The sequence below is a fragment of the Palaemon carinicauda genome, chromosome 1 (assembly GCF_036898095.1).
Source record: "Palaemon carinicauda isolate YSFRI2023 chromosome 1, ASM3689809v2, whole genome shotgun sequence".
Classification (NCBI taxonomy): Eukaryota; Metazoa; Arthropoda; class Malacostraca; order Decapoda; family Palaemonidae; genus Palaemon; species Palaemon carinicauda.
In genome coordinates this window covers 297,651,006-297,669,725 of record NC_090725.1, presented here as the reverse complement: position 1 = coordinate 297,669,725, position 18,720 = coordinate 297,651,006, and the positions used below count along the sequence as shown (strand labels likewise).

Below are 18,720 nucleotides of genomic sequence, written 5' to 3'. Positions count from 1 at the left end.
CAATATTTCCTTGGTATTCATGTATTGCATTCCTTGTTCTAATCTCTCACAGGAAGTCCTTGGCAACCACATATCACATAAATGCCAAAAACAACCTGAAAACAAAACTTTATTATTGTACTGTATATCCTTATGACTTCTGGTTTCATTCCTTTCTATAGCAATTATAGAACAAAGATGTTAAACAGAAATTAACACATATATCCTTACCAAAATGTCATGTTTGCACTGAACTGTTATACTGTATTAGAGAAAATGTCTGGCTTAAAATGAATCCAAATACTTAAAAAAACTCCACTGGAGATAGAATGATTTTATATCACTTTATATGAGGGCAGGTAAGTTGAAATCTGGCAATTGAGATACTGTATTTTCAGTATCTATTAAAATTATTCGGTTTTGTATTTAATTTTCCATTTTAGATCATCAATACTAAAGTTTATAAATAAATGGAAGTAATTCGTTGGTCCGGAATAAAAATAAACCCTCATATTATTGCACTGTTGGTTATTCAGTTATTATTATCATTATTACATATTGTAGCTTCTTGTAATACACTTAATTAAATCTTGTCGCCACACTACCCATCCTCCTCCACTTTTTCAATAATTTCAAGACTACTTTCAGAATTAATTACTGTTCTTTTATCTACACTTGTCAATGGATCTCCCGAGTTCCTTTTTATACTTGCATCGGTTGTATTAGCTTGGCCTGGCCCACTGTACAGATCACTAAAGACTAAATTACCTCTCAAATGAGTCCTTTTATGCTTATCTAGGTGACCCTTCTGTCTAAAACTTTTCCCGCAATAATGACACGTGAAAGGCTTATCTCCCGTGTGAGTTCTTTTGTGTTTACCGAGTATATCCTTCCGTCCAAAACTCTTCCCACAGGTCGTGCAAGTGTACGGTCTTTCGCCGGTGTGAATTCGCATATGGACGTCGAGGTCGTTCTTCTGGCTGTAAGCTCGACCGCACACTTCACAGGGAAACGGTCGGTCTCCAGTGTGAATTCTCATGTGAACTCTAAAATGTCCCTTCTGAGTAAACGTTTTTCCGCATTCCGAGCAGACGAATAACTTCCTGCCGGTGTGAGTTCTTTTATGTAAGTTCAAAGTGCCACTGTGGGCGAACCTTTTCCCGCATTCCTCGCAAGCAAATGGTCTCTCGACGTTGTGAGAACCGATGTGCTTGTAAAAGTGATCTCTTTGACCAAATACTTTCCCGCAAATGTTGCAAATAAATGGTTTAGCATTAGTGAGAGTTCCTGGAGCAACAGACTTGGCCTGATTTTCAAGAGCTAGTCCACTCGAATTATTTTCTAAAGTTTCCACGTCACTCTCACTCGATAAAAGCGAGTCATTTGTTTTCACTTGCTCTGATACCGGAAGGCAATTAGTAGAGTCTTTTTTTACACTGGTCTCTTTATCGACATGAATATCCTTATTTCTGTTAAACAAACTGTTAGATACTTCAACTTCAATATGTTTCTCTTCAAAATGACTGTCGATATATATTTTCTTTCCTGGATGCATCCTTTCATGGTTTATTAAACTCCCTTTGTGCTTAAAGACTTTACCACATGTATCACATTCGAACGGTCTATGCCCCGTGTGTATTGTTTTATGCAAATTAAAAGTATCTTTTCGGGTAAAACCTTTCCCGCACTCTAAACATGTGTACGGTTTATCACCGGTATGAATAATCATGTGCATCTTCCAATCGGCTTCTTCAATATACCCCTCACCACATACTTCACACATAAATGGCTGGTTACTTGTGTGAGTTTTCATGTGTGCTTCAAGATATTTTCTTTGAGAGAATCCTTTTCTACATTCCGCACAAATAAACAATTTATCTCCTGTATGTGTCCTCGTGTGTAATTCCATAGCCTGAATCTGATTAAACGTTTCCCCGCATTCCTTGCAGACAAATGGTTTCTCAGAGGTATGAATATCCATATGTTTATCTAGGTGTTCTTTATCACTAAACACCTTTCCACATTCTTTACATAAAAAGATTTTTTCATGCAGAGGAAGCGTTACTTGTGATTCACTTAAATTAGTCCAAGTTTCATTGTTCAGTTTGAGGGGGTCTTTCTCTTCGTGATCCAATTCATGCTCAACAGGACACCTTTCACCTTCTGCTTCCAAAGATATTCCAACGTTACTTCTTGGGCTTCTTGTTATTCTCGCTTCGTCACTGAGGAAAATTTCTTCTTGCCTACGGAGATCAACGTCGGAAATGCCTCGCCGAACCAATTTATTTCTTGGTTTTTTTCTCGTGGGCAAGGTTCCCGCAAGGTGGGCTTTCTCATGTTTATCAAGGTGACCTTTATGGATGAATCTTTTCCCACAGCTGGAACAGGAATGTGGCCTATCTTTTGAGTGATTTCTTTTATGTTTAACCGTATGATTAGCGTGGATGAGAGAGTTTTCATTACCAACACAAGCGTACGATTTATTTCCTGTACAAATTCTCTTAAACTTAGTACGACCAATTTTCTGAGTGAAACTGTTTCTAAAACCAGAATCACTTGAGAGTTTTTCTAATGTGTGAGATCTCATGTGAACTTCAAGAATGTCCTTCTGTATAAAATTTTCCCCGCATTCAGTACATACAAATGATTCATCCTGTAAATGAGACCTCATGTGGCGTTTTAATGTTTCGGCCCGACTGAATTTCTTCCCGCAATCCAGACAGTAGTGCGGCTTTCCGGTCATGTGAACGACAACATGTTTTTCAAGATGGGCTTTCTGTTTAAATCCCTTTCTGCAGACGGAACAGGTAAATGGTTTCTCTCCAGTGTGAATTCTCATGTGCTCAGTCAGTTTTCCTTTAAATAAAAACACCTTTCCGCAATGATTGCAAATAAACTTTTTCTCATTGGTCCCAGTTTCCCCTTTCTCATACGAATTGCCATTTACTTCGCATTTCCGATTTTCCACCGATGGGGAATCCTCTTTAATTCCTTCCTCTGTCTTAGTCATGCAGATCTGGCCATCACAGTCCGTCTCTACCTGCATGTCAAGATCATAATCGTAGGAATGTTCCTGTTCCTCTTCTTTGAAAGAACGCACAATATCAGAGGAAGCCATGCTAGGAATATTTCCATTAGTTTGCAAAAGGATCTTCCCCTGCTCAAAAACTATGAGTGTATCTTTACTATTATATGATGCTGATAGAATAGAATTTTCTTAGGTATATAATGGTTTATACATCTAATACATTTTATAACTAGAGTGGCACTCAGTAGAGGGCATGCCTTCGACACCCCAAGCAGTCTTATTTTGCTCTTAATTCCACTGCGTACTTGAACTTGGATGTATCTTCTTCAAATTCTATTGGATTTGTCCTTGAGTCATACACCACAAGTCCGCCAAGTTTCCTTGAAATAGATTTGGTAGTTTTTCCGTAATGTTGTTCACAAACAAAAAATAAACTCCCAAAATACTTGTCATTTACTTAATATTACAATTTTTTAAAATTACTGCTGCATACTTGTACTTTGATATACTTAGTCTAAAATGTTAACAGATTCATCCTTGGGTCATACCCCACATGACAACTGAGTTTGGTCAAAATCGGTTGAGTAGTTTTCGTATAAAATTGCTCACAGACAAACAAACATTAAATAAACGACGGTAGGAGTGAATATATACCCTCCAAAATATTTCCAAGGCAATCACAAGGAATTTATAATGCAGAACACTGACAATGGCTCCATTAATGTTTACAAGAGTGAATGACTTACCAAGCTATGGAATCACTAAAATTATATTTCTTCACCATTTATTTCTGTCTTTGGGATAATTTTCTACATTGTCATGCCTTCAAATTTCCCATGGATCTAGAAATTAAAAATACAAGGTTCTTAAGCTTAAATTTTCAACACTCGAAATACCTAGAAGGAAAACAATATTAATTACCATACAATTGCTTAAACCATTGGTTCCAACACTTTTCTTTATATTGATATCAAGTAACTATGAATGCATTGTAATATTAAAATGAATTCAATCTTAATGTATATTTGATTCTACTCATATCATTTTCTTCTCAACTTTTAGTTTCATAGTTAGTTTTTTTACTCTTCAAATATTTGATTGACAAATTCATACTCTTCATAAATAATACCAATAGGAACCAAATATATAACTTACATTTAATGTTCTCATCTCACAGATCATTCAAGAATAGTTTTCTGCAAATTAAAATGCTTCCATTGTGTAATAATCATCCTTAGTACACTGAGAATTCATTCAACTTGTTACTTGCATCATAAAATTAATAACTGGAGTCTAATTCCTGGAGATGGAGTTCTGATTATTTCCATTGCTTGATTTTATCTGAAAATAGAAAATTGAAATACAGTGGTATATATAAAAATATGCTTAGGGTTACTGTATTGTCAACCATGCAAAAAGGCTTCTATTCAAGCAATATTTGAAATATTTTTAAACTTTGGAAAGAAAATCACAAATTCTAAAAACAATTTTGTCTTTTTCTTAACTATGCAAACTCGAGTCCTTTAATAGAACTTCAATTTCAGCAAAGCTTGAAACTCAGCTGTAAAATTTTTTGGAAGTGGCGTTGGTGGCTACCGGTGGGTAGGTAAGGATATGGAACCTTAATTAGGTTAGGTGGTGCCCTTGTGTTTATTTCCCTTTTAATTTCTTCGTTTTCAGTCATAACGTCTACAATTCTAAAATGCCTATAATTTGAAAAATATGACAATTTGTCCTAAATTGTATTTTTCCTAGCTATACAATCATTTAATATAGGAATTTGCTTCTGCTCAGCTGAAACAGCCGAAGAGAAAGAAAACCAGGCAGTTGTGCTGATTGGTTGGCTGGCGGTATGGGGCGGAGCTTAGCTCCGGCCCCCACCACCGCCAGCCCGCTTTCCTCATTCAAACGCTTTAGGCTCAATGTGGAACATGAGAGGGGTGGTAGAGGCGGGCATTTATATTAAATGATTACGGGTTTGTATAGCTACGAAAGATGGTATTTTTATTATAAAATAAATTTTTAAATATACTTACCTGGTAGTTACATATATATAGCTTAAATCTCGCGTTTCGACGTGGCACGACAGAAAATTCATATTCGTGGCGATCGCCGCCATGACAGTAGGTGGTCATACATGAACGCCATCACTCGTAGGTTATCAGAACCATTCCCAACATTCTTCAGAAATTCCATGTCTCTATTTTCAGAGGGGAGGAGGGAGGGCCCTTTTATATATGTAACTACCAGGTAAGTATATTTAAAAATTTATTTTATAATAAAAATACCATTTTTAAATATGTAACTTCCCTGGTAGTTACATATAAATATCTGATTCACACCATTGGTGGTGGGTCGAAAACCTCATCCCATTGGGAATTCGTATAATTATTAATAACTACAAATAGTAGTACTAACAATCTGGTTCTAACCTGATAAGGAAACTGGCTTCATAATGATACTGCCTCATTTCGCCTGCATTCCTTAAGAGACTCAGCGATCCACTTAGGGGGCTGTAAAAGTCTCTTGGGGCTGCCACAAGGTCCTCGACCTTAGAGTGGCTAGACCACCACCCTTGCAAACCTGGCATAGGCAAGGATACTGATTCTGACCACCTACTCCAAAAACAATTTTTTTTTTTTTTTTAAACTAGCTTGAGTTGCATCCCAGACTGACGGAAGGCTGTGACAACCTTCACAGACAACCTGTGAACACATTAAAACTAATTTGATTTGCATCCCAGATTGACGGAAGGCTGCGACAACCTTCACAGGCAACCTGTGAACACAAGTACAAGAAAAAAGGTAAGGGTATATATTACGTTATCGGGAAGAGGCAGTAGACCCTTCTCCAACTACGAAGCCGGAGGTAACGTACGGACCCAGGGAACAGCAATCCTCATACTGGGTCTGGACATCTTTGAGATAGCAGTCTGTGAAGATTGATTTACTTCGTCTGAAAGTAGGCTCCAAAATTGACTTCATTGACCTATTATGTTTGTAAGCCAAGAAATTGCTACAGCTTTAACCTCGTGTGGTTTTACCTTAAGGATAGGGAAAACTTCTTACTCACAATCCTGGAGAGTTCCCCTTATTAAATCCTTAATGAAAAAAGCCAGGGTATTCTTTGATAAAGGCAAAGAGGGCTTTTTAACTGATCATCAGAGGCTGTCTGTCTCGTCTTTGAAAAGAAAGCCTAGCTGAAGGGAACAAATTTCATTGTCTCCATTAAAGCCCATCTTCTTGCTGATGGCTTTTAACTCTCCTAATCTTTTGACTGTAGCCAATGAAATCAGGAAAAGTGTCTTCTTGGTGAGATACTTCCAAGACGCCTTGTCCAACTGTACAAACCTACTTGAGGTTAAAAAGGCCAGGACTACATCCAGGTTCCACGAGGAGATTGGATTGTGCTTCCTCTTAGTCGTCTCAAAAGATCTAATGAGATCTGAGAGATCCTTGTTACCTGACGCACCAATGTGTCGATTACGAAAGACGAAGGTTAGTACGTTGCGGTAACCCTTGATGAAAGGCACAGCTAGCTTCTCTTTTGTACGCAGATACAACAGAAAACTCTGCTATATTGGCTATAGAGGTATTGGTAGAGGAAAGTCTATTATTCCTGCACCACACTCTAAATATGTCCCACTCGGATTAGTGAACCCTAATAGTGGTAAAGATCTGGGGCTATCTACCAGCCACTCCATCATCTCCGCAACCCAATGTCTCATGGGCCAAAATGGAGCTATCAAGGTCATGCGGACGTTGGGCGAATCCCTGAATCCTTTCAGGACTCTGTCCAGGATCTGAATGGAGGAAAAGCGTACACGTTTAGACCTTCCCAGTTCAGAAGAAAAGCGTCCACTGCGACTGCTTCCTGGTCTGGTACTGGAGAGCAAAATACCAGCAACCTCTATGTCATTTGTGAGGCGAAGAGGTCTATCGAGTGTTGACCCCACAACATCCAAAGGCTGGTGCACACCTCGTGATGTAGGGTCCATTCTGCAGTCAGACCTTGCCTTCTTCTGCTGAGCAGATCCGTCCTGACGTTTTTCTCCCCTTCTATGAAGTGAGTGAATGGCCACTAGCACTTTGATATTTATGTGTCATTTCCTCTGAGACTATCCACAGATCCCTGTCGAGAATCGTATGCGTCAAACAGGGACAAAATCGACCTCTCTAGTTCAGACAAACCAGACACTTGAAGCTCGCCGTGTGCGCGAACTAAACCGTGTGCTGATTGCTGCGAGGGATCGTCAACAGTACCCGTGTGACCACCAGGGGAAAGTCCTTAGGACATTTCCGGAGTGCCTTGAGCGCGATCTGAATCGATTATCATCCCCAGAAAAATGAAATTCTGTGAAGGTGTTAGTTAAGATTTGGCCAGGTTACCATCAGACCTAACTGTTGCATTAAGGGCATTATCCTTTGAAGAGCCTCCAGACACTTTACTTGTGATTCTGCTCTGAGTGGTCAGTCGTCCAGGTACAAAGAAAATCCTTACTCCCTTTATGTGAAGCCAGGGAGCCACGTTGGACATCATCCGGGTAAAAAACGTACAGTACTTGTACAATGGACTGCCGTCCAGAACAGGTTTTCATCCCCCCCGAGCTTTTCGGAACTAGGAAAAGTATGTTGTAAAAAAAATCCTCCGAGGAGGTGTTCTCTACATTTCTATGACTGATTTTGACAGCATAAGGCTCACTTGTTCCTAAAGAGTTGCTGCCTTGTTTCCTGAGTGGACTGTTGTCAACTCTAAGGGTATCGACGACATGGGAGGCATAGCACGTCTCACTTTTTGATTCAGTTTGTCGTCTTGGAAATCTGCGAGTTTGACCTCCAGCCGCAATCCTCTGAGTTCCCCTTGACGGGGCTCTCCCACGAAAGAGCTGACAAGTGGGAAGAGCCTCCTTTTGTATCCTTGCTAAAAAGCTAGCTGGGAGGACTTATTTAGAAGTCCTAGAGAAAAAATCTTGCGCAGCCTGTTAATCTCTGAACAAGGGACAAACCTGAAGATGAGAATAAACAACACATACAGTAAACCCTCGTTTATCGCGGTAGATAGGTTCCAGTCGCGGCCGCGATAGGTGAAAATCCGCGAAGTAGTGACACCATATTTACCTATTTATTCAACATGTATATTCAGACTTTTAAAACCTTCCCTTGTACGTAGTTCTGTTAACAAACTACCCTTTAATGTACAGAACACTTAATGCATGTACTACAGTACCCTAAACTAAAACAGGCACAAATATTAAAGGTGATTTTATATCATGCATTTCCTAAACACGCTAAAAAGCACGATAAAAAATGGCAACCAATGTTTTGTTTACATTTATCTCTGATCATAATGAAGAAACAAACTGGAGGTAGAGCTTTGCTTATTACCCAGACATATTTCCCATACTTTTCCCTTAGAACTACATCACATCTTCCTACTTTAGATATATATATATATATATATATATATATATATATATATATATATATATATATATATATATATATATATATATATATATATATATATATATATATATATATATATATATATATATATATATATATATATATATATATATATATGTGTGTGTGTGTATATATATATATATATATATTTATATGTATACACATATACATACCTACATATATACATAAATACATGCATACATATATATATATATATATTACTGTATATATATGGGTTATGGAAAAAATCCGCGAAGTGGTGAATCCGCGATGGTCGAACCGCGATGGTCGAACCGCGAAGTAGCGAGGGTTCACTGTAGTCCTCTTTTTAAGAACTCCTGCTGTGAAAAGGGGCGGAAAGTTCGATGGGGCCATCCTTCCCGGCCTTATCAGACAGGCAATCATCTGAGCCTCGTTCTTAGGGTCTGTGGCTTCTGCGAGAGTTCCGAGAGTCCAGTCCGTAAGGCTGAAGACTTCTATTGTCTAAAAGTTTCCTTCAGCAGATGGTCCTTTCAGAGTTGGACCACATAAACTTCGACTTGCTCATAGTTAACCTGAGTGAGGAGTCAACATGTCTGGAGAAGTCTCCCTGGGAGGATGCAGGAACTCCCAACTGAGAACTTCCCCCAGATGAATACCACGCACTAGATCTGGAAGCCAGTCGAGTTTGAGGAAAAGAAAAAGGAGGCCTTCCCTAGATCCTTTCTCTTGGACGTCCATTGGTTGAGAGTTGATTAAGCTCTCTTAACCGATCTAGCCAGGACCATCTTGAAGGAGGATGTTTTCAGGGTCTGCCCTTCAAAAACTGAGAGGGTGGGCTCTGAATAGGTTGAGAAAAAATCTTCTGGATACAGAGATGTTAACACTGTACAAAGTTTTATTTTCTTTTTTTAAATCAGCTGTCTGTAATGAATCCTGAGATTCCTCTTCTAATTCGGCTAATGGAACATCGATTCCCTGATTCGAATGAGTAGGAGACAAAACCGCGTCATCCTGTCGGTTATTGTCTTCCAAAATTAATTCATCTTGTCCTGAAGAAATCTTGTGAAGGATATCATCCAGTTGCAAAGAAGCATCAGGTTTATGTACTGTACTGTAAGCCTCGACGGAGAGACAGGTTCCAGTGCTTCCAGCATAAGATCATCATGCTGTAAGGAAGCATCAACATCTGTAAACCCATGCGAGGGAAAATCTTGATCGCGTGCGTCCAGCATGCGTTCAGCATGTTGTATGTCAACAGCCTGACGCGAGGGAGTGTTAGTTGCGCGTTCAGAAAATCGCGAAGGAGAGATAAAAAAACTTGTCTATCCAGTTGCGAGGACAAGTCCCGATTATATGAGTCCATCATGGGTCCAGATTGAGAATGTTGTATGTTTCCATGAGAGGTATCAGTCTAATGCATGCGTCCCGAATGCCGTGATTCTGCTGCGAGCCATGAGGAAGCGTTAGTATCGCGTCCAGTCAATCGCAAAGAAGAGACAACTGTTTGTCTATAGTGACATGGGACAAAACCTGACTGCATGCGTCCAGCATATGTCCAGACTGCCGCATGCGTCCACTTTGCCATGAGTTTCCAGACTGCTGCATGCGTCCAGATTGCCGTGAGCTAACAACGTGTTGCATGCGTCTCACATGAGCGATAGTCGCGCGTTCCACAGATCGCGAAGGCGAGACAGTTGCTTGTCTATAGTGACGTGGGGACAAAACCTGACTGCATGTGTCCAGCATATGTCCAGACTGCCGCATGCGTCCAGGTTGCCGTGCGTCCACTTTGCCGTGAGCTTCTGGAATTTTCAGAATGCCGGGAGCTGTGCGTCCACCTTGTCGCTTGCCGCAACGCGAGCTGATCGCTGCGAGGGAGCGTTGCTGAGTATCGGAGACATACGCTGTCCGATAATATCGGAAGACCGTTTTCTTGGTCTATTGCTGTCCTTAGATTCTTTTAGACGCGATTTTTTCTGCCCGAGAATCGTAAGCGTCCAACAGAGACGAAATCGACCTCTTTAATTCAGACAAATCAGATACATGATGAGCGCCGTGTGCGCTAACTGAACGATGTACTGATCGCTGCGAGGTATCGTCAACTGTCGATACTTCCAGCGCGCCTTGATCCCGATCTGTATCGATTGTTGTGAGGGATCGTCAACAGTATTAGGGTGGACACCAGGGGAAAGTCCCTGTGACATTTCCCAAACTGGGGGAGGGGTAAACGCGTGTACTGATGTAAACTGAGCACCTTTCACCTCCGACGAACTATGCGTCTTACGGGACTGTTTCGGTGCTGACACGTCGACTTCGTCCGCACTGCAGGATGGTTTATTAGGAGACATACGTCTCTTGAATGAGTTCTTGAACATAGTGGTTGGCCCCAACCACGTTGCGGTTATGCATCGTCCAACGGAGACGCAGACATTTTAACCTCGCCTTTCCTGTGGCGAGGCGGAGCGATCTGGGGATCGTCAACATGACCGCTCGAGGGGACGTCCATTCGCTAATCAAGGTCTGCCATATCCTTTGGCCTTTCGACATTCCTTCTCCCAGGGGTTGGGGAGCATGGAAGAGGTCCCGGACTGGGATTATGACGGACACGAACGGACGCACCCTTCACTGCACTGACATTGAACACTAGCACTTTTAATTATTTCACATTAGATCTTAATAGACCTTCCCGTTGCGAGAGATTATACTCTTTCGTCAAGGGCTAGAAAGAAAATACATTAGGATATATGATTAATATTAGTATTCTCAAAATTTAAATATAAAATAACAATACAAGTAATTGTGAAAACAAAAAACCATTGTCAAGAGTATTACGTATTGTAAATTGACTGCATTGCGTCATTATATGTGCCATTGAACACTAGCACTTTAAACTACAGTATTTCACATTAGATCATAACAGACCTGCCCGTTGCGAGAGAATATCCTCTTTAACCAAGGGCCAGAATGAAAATACAATAGGATAAATGAATAATATTAGTATTCTCAAAAGCGAAATATAAAATAACGATACAAGTATTGTGAAACAAAAACGATCGTTTAATATCTGACATCTCCCTTAGTAATACTACAAGCATAAAATGACTGTACGATTGAGAAAACTCTAAATCAAAAATTGACTAAGGGAAATATACTAATAGGACAAATATATACTTGACTGAATTCCTTCAAGGTAATCACATTCCGCTCTGCTAAGAGTTACGTCACAAAATAGTGACATCACAATGTTTAATGTAGTAAATGTCTTCCTTCCATTATAACTTTAAGAGTTGTTCGTTAATAAAGTAAGGGGAAAAATCTTTGATCCCTCAATGTACGAACATAGAAAGAAAACAAATACATACATGCTCCCTGTTAATTACAGTGCAGGAAGTAAGAGCAGCTCGAAAGCCGGTCTAGCCCAACACCCAAAGTTTAACAACAGAAGAGCCATCTTGAAAATCAAGTTCAATTACACTGTCCAAGTTGGACCAGCAAAAAACTATCCTATACAATATCTTCGATAGTTGAAAGGCAGCGAAAGCTATTAACAATAATCAGACAAAAGGTACTTCACCAAATTGTAGAATAAAGTAATATATCCACGAAACGAATTCCCGAGGTGTTGACTCGATCAACGACAGAGAATTTCTGAAGAATGTTGGGAATGGTTCTGATAACCTACAAGTGATGGCGCTCATGTATGACCACCTACTGTCATGGCGGCGATCGCCACGAATTTGAATTTTCTGTCATGCCACGTTGAAACGCAAGATTTAAGTGATACAGTATACATATATGTAACTACCTGGGAAGTTATATATTTGAAAATACAATTTAGGACAAATTGTCATTTGTTGCGACGCGATATACAAACCTCGTAATCATTTAATATAAGAAGACTCACTGGTCGGTGAGAGGTCTGCCTTTGCTGCTTGTGGACAGCTAACTGCCCGGATATAGACCTGGTCTCGAATGAGAGCAGAGGACTAAATCCACCTACCACTGTCTCTTGACCTGACATGATGATGGTGGGGTCTGAGAGACTGGGAGCCGCCGCGCGATGTGTAAGAGCATCGCGCGACCAGAGAGCGTGAACGTAAGAGACACTCGACCCTAGGGTCACAGTGACTGGATGAAACTCCGAAACCAAAAGGTAAAGAGTTTATACATCAACCATCTTCCCTGCCTAGCAGAAGATGACAGGGGGAGAATACTGGTAAACAAACTCTAGCAATCTTACCTGGGAAGACTTGTCTTGATGTATGGAACTCCAAGGGAGGAGACAGAGAGAAAGGCGGATCACCAGCAGACTGCTTTCACACTGTCAAACATAGCATAAAATCAAGACAAGAGACTTCCCTATCCAGGAGGAACTGGAGAGGTCAGACAATAGCTTGAGCTGCTACCACAGGGCCAAGAACAAAAGTTTCCAAGGACTTGTGCGTAAACTCCCTCAAGTAAAAGGCCGTAAAGGTGGTCTGGCGTTTCCCAACACCAGCCTTCAGCACTTGGCCCACTGCAAGATTTCTCTTGAAAGCGATTGTGGGGGCAATGCCCCAGATCTCCGTGAGCTTTAACCCTCGCTGGTGCTTGGACCCTTGAGGAAGTCTCATACGCCTTGCGGATGGTTTCACGGACCCAGAAGGATATCGTGTTCCTCGACACCTCCCTCTTGGTTCTGCCGGTGCTAACGAAGTCGTCGACATTTAGGTCTGAGATGCCGAGTTCGCTTAAGATAGCGTCGGAGACACCTGACGGGACAGAGAAGCCTCTCACTTGAACCTCCACATCCGGTAAAGAAGGAATAGTGAAGGCCTCGAACCTGGGATCGTGGATCGCTGGATTCTGAGTCTTGGCAACAACCTCTGGCACAAAACTCAAGGGGATCTCCTTCCAACCATCTGCGTGAGTGATATTACAGGAGAGGCCGTGTAACTCCCCGACTCTCTTCGCCGATGCTATGGCTAGCAGAAAAAACAGTCTTAAAGGTCAACTGCCTGTTTGAGGCACGGCTCAAGGGTTCATACGGAGCATGAGTAAGAGACCCGAGAACTAAGGTGACATCCCACTGGGGAACTCGAAGTTCCCTCGGGGGACACGACTGTTCGAAGCTCTTAATGAGCATAGAAATCCCCAGGGCGTTGGAGATATCTATACCCTTAAGACGGAACACCATTGCAAGGGCATACCTGTACCCTTTAATGGCAGAAACCGAAAGGAGCTTATCTCTGAGAAGAGAGACTAGGAAGTCTGCAATCTGAGTTAAAGAGGCTCCGACTGGAGAGATACCCCCTCCACTACACCAATCACAAAAGACCAACCACTTCCCCTGGTAGACTGTGGAGGAGGATCTTCTAAGGTACCCTGACATCTCTCTCGCAGTGAGTCGCAAAAAGCCTCGTATTCTGAGATGCTGATTAGTCTACACGCGTGAAATCTGAGCGACTGCATCGCCTGGTGGTACCTGTTCGACAAGGGTTGCCGAAGGAGATTGGGCCAGTATGGTAGCTCTCACTGTGCCTCGACCAGGAGCGCCAACAGATCAGGAAACCACTCTATGTGTGGCCATAGTGGAGCAATGAGAGTCCTCCTGAGTCCTGGTGTTACTAGGACCTGGTAGAGGACTGCGCGAAGCAAGCAAAAAGGGGGGAAACGTGTAGCAATCCAGTAGATCCCAAGGATGTTGCAGTGTGTCCTTAAACGCAGCCGCAGGATCTGGTACTGGAGAGCAAAACACGGCAAGCTTGGCGTTGTGCCGTGTTGCGAAAGGTTGATGCATGGCTCTCCCCAGAGGTTGAGAACTCGACTCCCGACCCAAGGGTGAAGAGACCATTCTGCCCCTATTACCTGGTTTCTGCGACTTAGGGTGTCTGCCAGAACAATTCTCTTGCCTGGAATGTACCTGGCTGACTCTCTGCCCACAGAAACACCTGCCTCGTCAACTGTTGCAAGGGACGTGAGAGCGTGCCCCCTTTGCTTGTTGACGTGCGCGACCACGGACGTATTGTCGCTCATTAGCACTACCAAGTGCTCTCTCAAACGGGACTGGAAATGGAAGAGTTCTCTTGAGACTGCCATCATTTCCAGCACGTTGATGTGCAGGTGTTTCTTCTCTTCCAACACACACCCCTGACACAACCAAGTCGTCCAGGTGTGCACCCCAACCTTCCGTGGACGCGTCTGTGAACAGACGGAACTGAGGTGGAGAAAGGTTTATGAGAAAACCCTCTCATGAGGTTCTCCTCATTTAGCCACCAAAGGAGATCCTCCCTTACCTCGCATTCCATGAAAACCGGATGAGAGGGAGGATCTTTGGCTACCGACCACTGGTCCTTCAGACACTACTGAAGGGAGCGGAGGTGAATCCACCCGAAAGGAACGAGCTTCTCCAGCAAGGAGAGGTGACCTAGAAGAGCTTGCCACTGGAGGGCTGGAATGCCGAGTCGATCAGCATTCCCAGATACTTCACCTTCTGCTTGGGAATGAGGTTCGACTTCTCGCAGTTTACCACAATCCCCATATCACGACAAATTGCCAGAAACGAGTATCGATCCTGAATCAACTGCTCCTGCAAGGGAGCGAGAGTCAGCCAGTCGTCGAGGTACATCAGTAGGCGGATGCCCCTCGAGTGGGCCCAGTCTACTACTGTCGTGAACACTCGCATGAACACTTGGGGAGCTGTGCACAGTCTGAAGCACAGGACTTTGAACTGATACACCTCCCCCCTGAAGATCTGAAGATGAATCAGAGGTACTTTCTAGACGACCGATGAACTGGTACTTGAAAGTACGCGTCCTTCAAGTCTATCGAAAGCAGGAAGTCGTACTGCCTGATGGCTAACAGCACACTGCGAACCGTTATCATCTTGAACGCAGTTTGCTGAACAAACATGTTTAATGGCGAAAGGTCGATGATCAGTCTCAACCTCCTGGTGACTGATCGTGTACGACTTCTCGCGTAACCTTCTCCAACATTTCCTGGACCTCCGCCTCCAAGGCCAGAGCCTTCAGGGATGTTGGATCGTATGTGTGGAACACTATTGGAGTGGAGGATAGGGGGGGTCGATGAAGCACAAACGGAAGCTTGTACCCTTGGTGAAGGGTCGACACTACCCATTCCTTGGCCCCAAGGTGCTGCCACATCGCCCAATGGTGCGATAAGCATCCCCCTACCCTCGGTAGCATGGGAAGGGGAAAGCCAATCTCAGCGTTTCCCTTTCCCTTGCTTGCCCCTGTTCTTTCCTGACGTGGAGGAGCTCCCGAGGGAGGCTGAAAGGTCTGTTTGGGGGCAGAACCCTTTCTGAACAGGAGCAGGTCTCGGCTGCACAGGAGCACGACCAGTGGTACCCTTGTTACTTCCGGTGGGCTTGGCCTGACTCAGCCTGGCTGCTGACGGTTTCGCGGGACTAGGTCCCTTGAAACTCACAGCCTGCGCCTGGTGGATAATGGAGTCCTTCGAGTCTGAACTTCCTCTGGTGGAAAGAGAGAAGTTGCAGCTCTAATAGGAGTGTTCCTGAGTGCCAGGGCATATCCTGAACCAATCTGTCTCGCCAAACGAGGGGCTACTGCCTCTCGTTTTTTTTTTCTGAGGATCAGATTGGCATACTGGGTAGCAAGCTTGTCCAAAAGAAAAACAACAGCTTTCCCTCCAGACAAAGCCAGGTTCCTGTACTGCTCCATGTGTTTGGGGGTAGCGAGCTTGGTGTCCCGCGCAAACACTGTGGCCGTACCACACCAGTGGTCGAGCCACGAAGCAGCCTTGAGAGCAGCTACAGAGATGGACTCCATAGTTGAAATCTCAGAGGCCGAGAAGGCCACTCTCTGGGATTTCAAGTTCTCAACCAAGGAACCCCCAGCAAGTGCTCCGACCGTGGGGTCGAGAGGGAGAGGACAAGACACAGAAGACTCAGTGACATAGTACCTCTTCTGTCGCTGGAGTGGTTGAGGGAGATGCTTGTTAGAAACTTGGCTCCTAAGCGAGTCACCAGGTCCTGCGATCTGGTCACTCACTCAGTCCAATGCTCGAGCAGCCTGTCTCAACCAGGGTAGTGTGAAGGGCTGTTAACTGCCTTCGGGAGCTCCCCATAGGATCTTCAAGGCTGTACACCTATCTCAGACACTACCTCAGGAGGAGCCCTGAGGCCATTAATCTCACACATGGGGTTAATGACCTCTAGGAACTGTGACTCCAACTCGGGATCTTCCGTCTCCATGGCCGGTGAAGGCCGTGGAAATGGCTGATCCCTCGGTCCCGCTACATCGTAGGTGTAGGGGAAGCGACATGCTGCACGGGTGATGACATCCCCCATGAACACCCTTGCTCTGATCCTTGGACCAAACCAGGCGTGTATTCAGGAGTTAAGGAAGGACCCTGGCAGGGTTCATCCCCAACGGAATGCATCGAGATTCCCACTGCGACCGAGTGCGCGACTGGTCGCTGCGAGCCCCTCAAAGAAAGTGTAGACAGGTTAGTCACACGAGTGGTGCGTGCGGCCTCACCTGTTACATGGCCAGAAAGCATGGGGGTTGGCTGCATCTAGCGCGGCTGGTATGCGTGAGAGCTAGCCTGGTCGTGCACGACCAGCCCCAATGCCGCAGGCTGAGCCGCGAGGTAGCTCCATGCCGGGCCCGAGTCGCGCGGTCGAGTACGCGGCTGTCTGGGCCTGCTCCCTACTCACGCGACACTAGTCGCTCAGTCGGTCCGCATGGCTACCCCGTGGAGGTAGTTGTGCATACCGCGGATTCTTCACAAGAGACCACGGCTGAGATTTCTCATGCCGAAGCCAGGACTCTCCTTTCCCCGGTCAAGAGCGGTTCAATTCGAGTCTGAGCAGTAGATCGGGGGCCTGAGGACCCCATCACCATGCTTTGGGAGACGATACCTACGCCCTCGAGCGCGGTTGTCGTGTATGGAGGCCTTACGCGAGATTCGCCGTGAACAGTCCCACTAGTGCGGGGAACACACGAATCTCGCACATCGCCCTCATTCTCCGCAGAAGAAGAGGTGGCTTGCGGCGCCATGTCCCTTTGACTACGACTGGCCTTCCTGGCCCTCTTTGCTTTCCTCTTCTTCTCCTTCCTCTTTCCCCTGGGTGAGAATTCTGAGTCAGAAGATGAAGATGAAGAGGAGGAGGAGAGAGGAGGAGGAACTAGAAGAGGAATAACACCCAGGCTTCCTCTTCTTGTGCCCCCTCCAAGGTGCTAGAACGTTAGTCGAGGCAACAGCAGACGACACTGGACGAGGATGAACAACCTGAGCCATGTCTGTAGGAAGAGCCGTGGTCAATGAACATGGTGAACCTGAAAAATATATTGTATCAGCAGGAGTTTGGCAGATTTTAATTTTAACCCTTTTACCCACAATAGACGTACTGGGACGTTTCACAAAACTCATCCCTTTACCCCCATGGACGTACTGGTACGTCCTAGCAAAAAACTGCTATTTACATTTTTTTTTATTTGCATGTTTTTGATAATTTTATGAGAAACTTCAAACATTTTCCAAAAGAATGAGACCAACCTGACCTCCCTATGACGAAAATTAAGGATGTTAGAGCAATTTAAAAAATACATATTGCAAATTGTGTTTAAAAAAAAAAAATGCCTGGGGGTTAAGGGTTGGAAAATTCCAAATAGCCTGGGGGTAAAAAGGTTAAATGCTTATCAGCAGGAGATTTGGCCGATTTTAATTTCAACTGACTTACGGGCGAAGCTGTAAAAGGTTTGCAATCAGTCGTTAAAGAAATTTCAGTGATTAAAACCTTACTCTCCCTTGTTTTAACAGGGAGTCCTGCAATTATTTTACCCTTGGAAAAAGTTTGCATTTTGCCAGGAACTAATGCTTTATCAGGTACATAGTCAACAACAACAGGGGCATCAGTGAACATGGGAGTCGATAAAGTTACAACCCAGGGTTGCCAGGTTTCCTAAGTGAGAAAAGGCCAACTTTGATCAACTGCAGCTTAAAAAGTTAAAAAAAGGCCAAAGATATAGCCTTTAAGGCCAAACTTTTATGATATTCCTAAAGGCTAACCAATTTTGAATAAAAGGCCAAATATGATGTCTTTAGCTGAAAAAAGTCAACCTAGTAACCAGTTACAAACTCAATTACATTAATTTATTCATCAACAATCGTATCATTCAAATAACGTTGTTGAAGCTCGTCCGCCATATTTAAACGGCGTTTTAACAAATTTAAGTCAAGTTTACCAGATAATTCGAGAGACGCCCAAAATTCCCCCTTCTTACCAGGTAACATGTCGTCATC

General features: G+C 43.6%; 1 protein-coding gene across 1 annotated transcript in view; it reads right to left on the bottom strand.

Moving 5' to 3' along the window:
* Positions 1-269: 269 nt before the first annotated feature.
* Positions 270-18,720, bottom strand: part of LOC137657991 (zinc finger protein 585A-like) — a 36,957-nt gene continuing 18,506 nt past the window's right edge. Inside the window, exons 2-3 of the mRNA XM_068392714.1 lie at positions 4,163-4,348; positions 270-3,849 (exon numbers count right to left, since the gene is read on the bottom strand). Of these exons, the coding sequence (XP_068248815.1) occupies positions 581-3,097 (2,517 nt within the window). The 5' untranslated portion in view covers positions 3,098-3,849; positions 4,163-4,348 and the 3' untranslated portion in view covers positions 270-580. The remainder of the gene's footprint in view (positions 3,850-4,162; positions 4,349-18,720) is intronic.